Source organism: Tupaia chinensis, unplaced genomic scaffold (genome assembly GCF_000334495.1).
Source record: "Tupaia chinensis unplaced genomic scaffold, TupChi_1.0 Scaffold149560_1, whole genome shotgun sequence".
Taxonomy (NCBI): domain Eukaryota; kingdom Metazoa; phylum Chordata; class Mammalia; order Scandentia; family Tupaiidae; genus Tupaia; species Tupaia belangeri.
This window is the reverse complement of record NW_006209405.1, coordinates 2,292,691-2,298,809: the sequence shown is the minus strand read 5'-3', so window position 1 is coordinate 2,298,809 and position 6,119 is coordinate 2,292,691. Positions and strand designations below refer to the sequence as shown.

Sequence of the window (6,119 nt, the reverse complement as noted above, 5' to 3'; positions counted from 1 at the left end):
TGCATGCACTCACCAGAAAGACAGAGAGACAGAAAGTGAGAAATCACCACCCCCCCCCAGGAGAATGGCTACGCTACAATCCCTTCTCCATTCTCCTCTCAGGATCTTGGGCACGTACGCACATGTGCCTGGCGTAGTTTAAGCCACCAGGTCCAGGACTTGAACTGCGGTCGACTACAAGGGAGTCTAGTGACTTAGCCATTACATCAACTGCTGGTCCCATAATACACATTTTTCATGAACTTTTTAAAGATCTCTAGTCTAAGGATAGAAATCTCTTGAGCTGAAAGTCATGAACTGAATGTAAGTGTTCCTCTGAGCATCTTGAGAGGAACACTTATTGTATGTTGGATAGTCTGGTGCCTCCGGGGGGTACCCCAGTGATACAGGACCTTGAGAGTCTTGCTTTGGATTTCTGTGACTTTATCATTTCACAGGTGTCTAAATGTAGCATATGATGTTCATTGTTGTGGCTTTCGTGCTTTTTATTATTTACAAATGCTCTACTAATTTGTGAGTTCTTGAAACTATGTCATTGCATGTTGTGTGTATCCTGATAGATGCATTTGTTTATAATTCTTTTTGCTTTGTCCTCAGTTCAGATATTTTGGATGGCAGTAGTAGCAAGAGTGGCTTATCCTCAGACTCACTGGCTAAAGGCAGCGATCCCGCAGAGTCTCCAGTAGCATGTTCCAATTCATGCTCTCCGTTCATCTTGATGGATGATCTCTCACCCAAGTGACTTACCCATTTCTGAGTCAGTGTTTTAACTGCTGTTTCCTACATACTGAGGAACGCAGAGAACTTTGATCCATAACGAGGATTAAAGTTTCACAGATTTCAACCATTCCCATGCTGCTATTTTGGGGCATCTCTCTTCTCTAAAGTTCAATTTTGCAAGAGCAGTGTGACCTCACTAATGTCTGTTTTTGCTGATCTCATTTTGAATGTAGTGACTAAATCTCAAATACACATTTTTGATCGCTTAGGGGATGTGCTTTTCTGAGTGCCTCAAAGAGCACACCGATTTTCAAGTCTGTGCATCAAAGGAAGGCACTGGGGTGTGTTCCTACAGTGGTTCTTTTCCCCAGTGGTGATATGACAGAGTTGATCAGAAATTCTCTTGCTTGAGAGATTTATTTGTTCTCTGTTGGCTACATAGTGTCAGATCACTTTATTTCACAATAATATACAAATTGCTTTCGATTTCATTAGATTTTAATTTTTCTGCATCAGCTTAAAGTACATTATTTTGTTTCTCTTTCCTGTTTGAGCTGCTTACTTGCCATTTCTCACGGAAGGAAAGAAACATATCGTTGCTTTCATTGCTACCCCTCTTGCTTTTTTGCTCTGAGTATGTGAAGTAAGGATTGATTTTGGTGTCAAGAATGCAAATGGACTTACAGAATGCCTGGAGTAGTCACCACAGGTTCTTCTGACTTTGCTCTCATAGTTGATGTTTTTCTCCCCAGACCTGTTGCTCCAAAGAATATATAAAATATTGTTAATATTTCTAGGTGGTGTTATCAAGGAGAAGAAATTCCTGCCTTGACCAGATGTGTGGAGCACCTACAAATGAATGAATAATGTTATTTCCACACAAAGCGCTGTGTACAAAAGCGTCCAGGAAGCTGTCAGTGTTGCGGGTAGTAGTATGAGGCCCTAGGTGCCTTGGGGTACATTGTTATGCTGGAAGGGACGTACATCATAATGGAGGGTGGAAAAGAAGGGTTTACGTGTGTGATCGCCACATACTGTTTCAGTTGCTGCTTTTTTTTTTTTTCGGATTCTTTTTGTCATCGTTTGTTTTATCGTGTTGTGACTAGTGTTTTGATTATTGTGTTGCCACCAGAATCAGAATCCAGTTCTTGTTCTTTCTGCTTTATAGTAAGGGCAGTTGAATAGCTTAGGAAGAAGCTTTTAGGAGCTGAAAAAAGTCGATGTTGTCGTGCATTCTGCTTTTAAGAAGCTGTTTGAGCTATGAACAGTGTACGTGCCAGTAAGTGTAAGATACCGTAAGTTATTTAATTTTAAAAGAGGAAACTCCTGACTGAGCTATTTAAGAAACCTGAATGTAATAGATTGTTAATGTTATTCATTATTTATTACTGTGTAAAATGTCGTGGTAGATTTCTTTTCATGTTCAGACATCGTGGTTGGATTGTCCGTATTTAATATGCAAATCTGCCCCGCTAGGATCAGAATGCCCATTTTTAAATGAATGTAGCAAAGGGAACTACTGCGTTTGTGTCTTTTGAAGGCAAAGATGCTTGAATTTTAAAAAAAGATGATGTGCTTTGAAGGCACTCGGACTAGTGACAGTGGAGGGCTTGAAGAGAAACCCGTTCTCTGTCAATTATAAGAGAACATCACTTAACTCGCAATAGTTCTGTTAGACCATCAGATGTGTTCTTATTTTAAATTGTAATCACCACCATTATGGCCATTAATGGCTTTATTTCTTGTATTGCTTTTGTCTGTGCAAAGCCCATAATCTTTCAAACCTAGCATAAATGTATCTATTATGAACACTGTCCTCTAGTATGCCATTATGAAAAAAAATTCTTTGATGATATTCAGTGTATCTGTGTGCAAGAGCACCATGGTGAGATGTTTCTGCCTTTGTAATGATTAGAGATGGTTTTGTCTTACAGGAAATTGATCCACCTTCACTCTGCCGTCTTCTTTGCCTTAAAGGGACACTTTTGGTCATCATTTGGGGGCTCTAATTTAAGGCCATTAAGAAATAAACTTTGGAATGTGATACCTACATTTATTTTTTAAATTCAGTGGTGGGGTAGAGCTGGGGCAGGAAATTGAAATTGTTTCAACGATATGAGAACTAGGAGGCAAGACGATTCACTTTATTGTTTAAACCAAGGTTTATTTTAGTTTGTATTTTTTAAATGGACTAGAAAATTCAGTTTATGCAGGGATTTTTTTGAAATAGATAAAAGAGAGATGCTGATCCGCAGATGAGTTTTGTTGACAGTACCCCTTTATTTTTATATAAGGCCTAATATTTGAAAAGTGATCATTGTTATAAAGTCGAATTCTCTCTTCCTATTCTATCATACTGTATTTTGGGCTTCTATTTGAAAACAGATACAAGCAATGAGACTGTATACTAAAGTCCTGTAGATACTGTTTTTGCTTGACTGACTTATATACTCACTGTATTTCATAACTGCTTTTGTAATAATATGAAGTTTTGTGAAATGCTGGCCTTGTGTATATCTTAGAATGCAAATTTAATAAAGTGTATACACCTGCATAAAATTTAGTAGCATTTTCAAAGTCTCTTTTATTAACAATTATTTTCTGCCTCTATATCCTAATAGTTCATTGTCTGTGTCTAATTGTAGGCCATGTTTTGAATAAAAGGATATCGGGAACACAAAAGGACTAATAGTTATATGGAAGCCGAGGCTGTTTCCCACAACAAAGAGAAACCTCTCCACACGATCTGTCAAATTTTCAAGTGTATTTTGTAGAATTTGACAGTTTAGGAGATTCTTGCCAGTGTCACACATATTTCTTACTTGTTTTTAATTTCTTTTATCTTGTTTATATTTTTGGCACGTTTATAAGCCTCTGTAAATTGTTTTTAGAACAAGGTGGGGGTGGTGAGTAAACAAGCATAAATCGTAAATTGGTTTTTGCACAAATTGGGAGAGTGAGTAATAGGCAAAAATGAAAGCCTTTTCTGTATGACTCAGGTTATAAACACTCAATATTATTATTTTTTGATCTTTATAAATATATGAGCTACTTTATATGAAAAGACTTTACATTATGAAATAATTTCAAACTTACAAAAAAGCTGCAAGAATAGCTTGAACTCCAGACAGTTTCCCCAATTATTAATATTTAATCACATTTGCTTTATCATGCTATGTGTGTGTGAGAGCGAGAGATTTATTTTTTTTTTTTTTTTTTTTTACTGAATCAGCTGAGGATAAGTTGCAGACGTTACACCCTGTTACCCTTAAATGCTTTGGTATAAATTTATTAAAAATGAAGATATTCTACATAATCACATTACAGCTATCAAAATCAGGAAATTAACTTTGATACAAAACTCATCTACATACCCATTCAGATTTTGCCTCTGGCCCTGATAATAGTCTTTTTAGCAAAAGGAATTTTTTCCCCTTTCAGTCCAGTATTCAATATAGGCTATGTGTTGCTAACCTCAGTCATTTTGTGTCTTTGGTCTTGCCTCAACCTGGAAATCCCTCAGTCTTCTCTTTTGTGGTCCTCGTATTTTTGAAAAGTACTAGCGAGTTATTTTGAAAAGTGTCCCTCAGTTTGGGTTTGACTGTCATTTCCTCGTGATTAGATTCAGGTTATGTGTTTGGGGCAGAGATACCACAGCAGTGATGCTGTGTTTGCAGCCTATCGTTTCTGGAAGACTGTGATGCTGCTTTGTCTTGTTCCTGGTGATGGTACCCTTAATCCCGTATCAAGGGTGGGGTGGGGGAGTCTTCTGTCTTTCTATACTATACAGCTGGTCTTTTTCCCATTGAAGTTAATGTTTTATAGGTGATACTAGTAAAACTATAAATATCCTGTTTCCACCTCAAACTTTCACCCACTGGTTATAGTATTCATTGATCTTTCTTGCCTGATGATAGTGCAGTGCCTACCTAATGCCGACTCTTTAATTCTATTATTCCTTCATTATCCCTTATACATTTATTAGCTGGCATTCTACTATAAAGAATGCTCCTCTTGGGACCAGCAGTTAGCATAATAGCTATGTCACTGAACTCCCATGTAGTCAACCGCGGTTTGAGTCCTGCACCCAGTGGCTTAAATGCACGCCGGGCACGTGTGCGTGCGTGCCCAAGATCCCGAGAGGAGAATGGAGGAGAAGGGATTGTGGCGTGGTCATCCCCCCTGGGGGGTGATTTCTCGCTTTCTGTCTCTGTCTCTCTCTGTCTTTCTGGCGAGCACATGTGCCCTATAGCAAAAACCTCTCCAAAAAAAAAGAATACCCCTCTCCTAAAAAAGTCCAGCCTATGGCATAGTGGTTACGCTGGCTGGATCCCACATGGCCTACTGAGCTGTTGAAGTGATGGACCTGGCTGAGAAACATTCTGGGCACGTGTGTGTTTCAGACTTGGCAGGCTGAGAAACACTCTGGGCATGTGTATGTGCATGCCCTAAATCCTAAGAGGCGAAAAGATGGTGGCATGGCCATCCTCCCTGGGGGATGCTTTCTCACTTTCTCTTTGTCTCTCCAGTGAGGGCATGCACCACTGGCAAAACTGGGACAAAGAAGAAAGAACTTTCACTGTTTACTTGCATCAGTGTGGACTCCCGTTTTAGTCAGGGGATTTTAATTCCCTGCTGTGAATTCTTTGATAATCAAGTTGTCTCTGATATGGACAGGGAGAGCCCTCTGAGCTTATTCCTGAGCCCTTTTGATAAATCCCTATCACTTTTTTAAGCTATTTTTCACTTTCTGGCACAAGGTGTCCCAGATTCAGACTTTTCTTGCCCCAGACCCTGGGATCGGCCATGTCTCTAAGAAGCACTGATTCCTTTTAATGGAGATTGATTCCAAAGCCAAGGTCTGGTGCCAGCTACCACAGTGTGCACTCATTGGTGCTGATGCTACATGGGAGGCCAGAGTTCAGTTCCTGACCCACCATAAAAGCCAGGCACAGTGGCCTACACCTGTAGCCCTGGCTATTTACGAGGCTGAGGCAAGAAGATTGTGACATAGTGAGACACTGTCTATAAAAACAACAGCAAAATTTAATAGTAGGTGCCCTTGGTGTGATCATTGCTACTGGAACATCATGGTTTAAAGGCCTCAGCACAGAGAAAATATGTACATGTATAACATACGCTGTGTAGATGTATATGTACAAGTGGGGTCTTCAAAAAGTTTATGGGGAACCAGCAGTTAGCGTAATGGCTATGTCGCTGGACTCCCACGTAGTCCACCACGGTTCGTGTCCCGGACCCGGTGGCTTAAAACTCACGCCGGGCGCGTGTGCGTGCGTGCCCAAGATCCTGAGAGGAGAATGGAGGAGAAGGGATTGCGGCGTGACCATCCCCCCTGGGGGGTGATTTCTCGCTTTCTGTCTCTATGTCTCTCTCTGTCT

The 6,119-nt window shown here is 40.0% G+C and overlaps 1 protein-coding gene across 4 annotated transcripts in view; it reads left to right on the top strand.

Annotated features, from left to right (window-relative positions):
• The window catches only part of PABIR2 (PABIR family member 2), a 23,172-nt gene extending 19,903 nt beyond the window's left edge, over positions 1-3,269 (top strand). For 2 of the 4 annotated variants that reach the window (XM_027769448.1, XM_027769447.1), the window contains exon 9: positions 1,518-3,269. In XM_027769448.1, the coding sequence (XP_027625249.1) occupies positions 1,518-1,587 (70 nt within the window). In that variant the 3' untranslated portion in view covers positions 1,588-3,269. The other 2 variants (XM_027769446.1, XM_027769445.1) reach the window with 1 other exon arrangement.
• Positions 3,270-6,119: the final 2,850 nt, after the last annotated feature.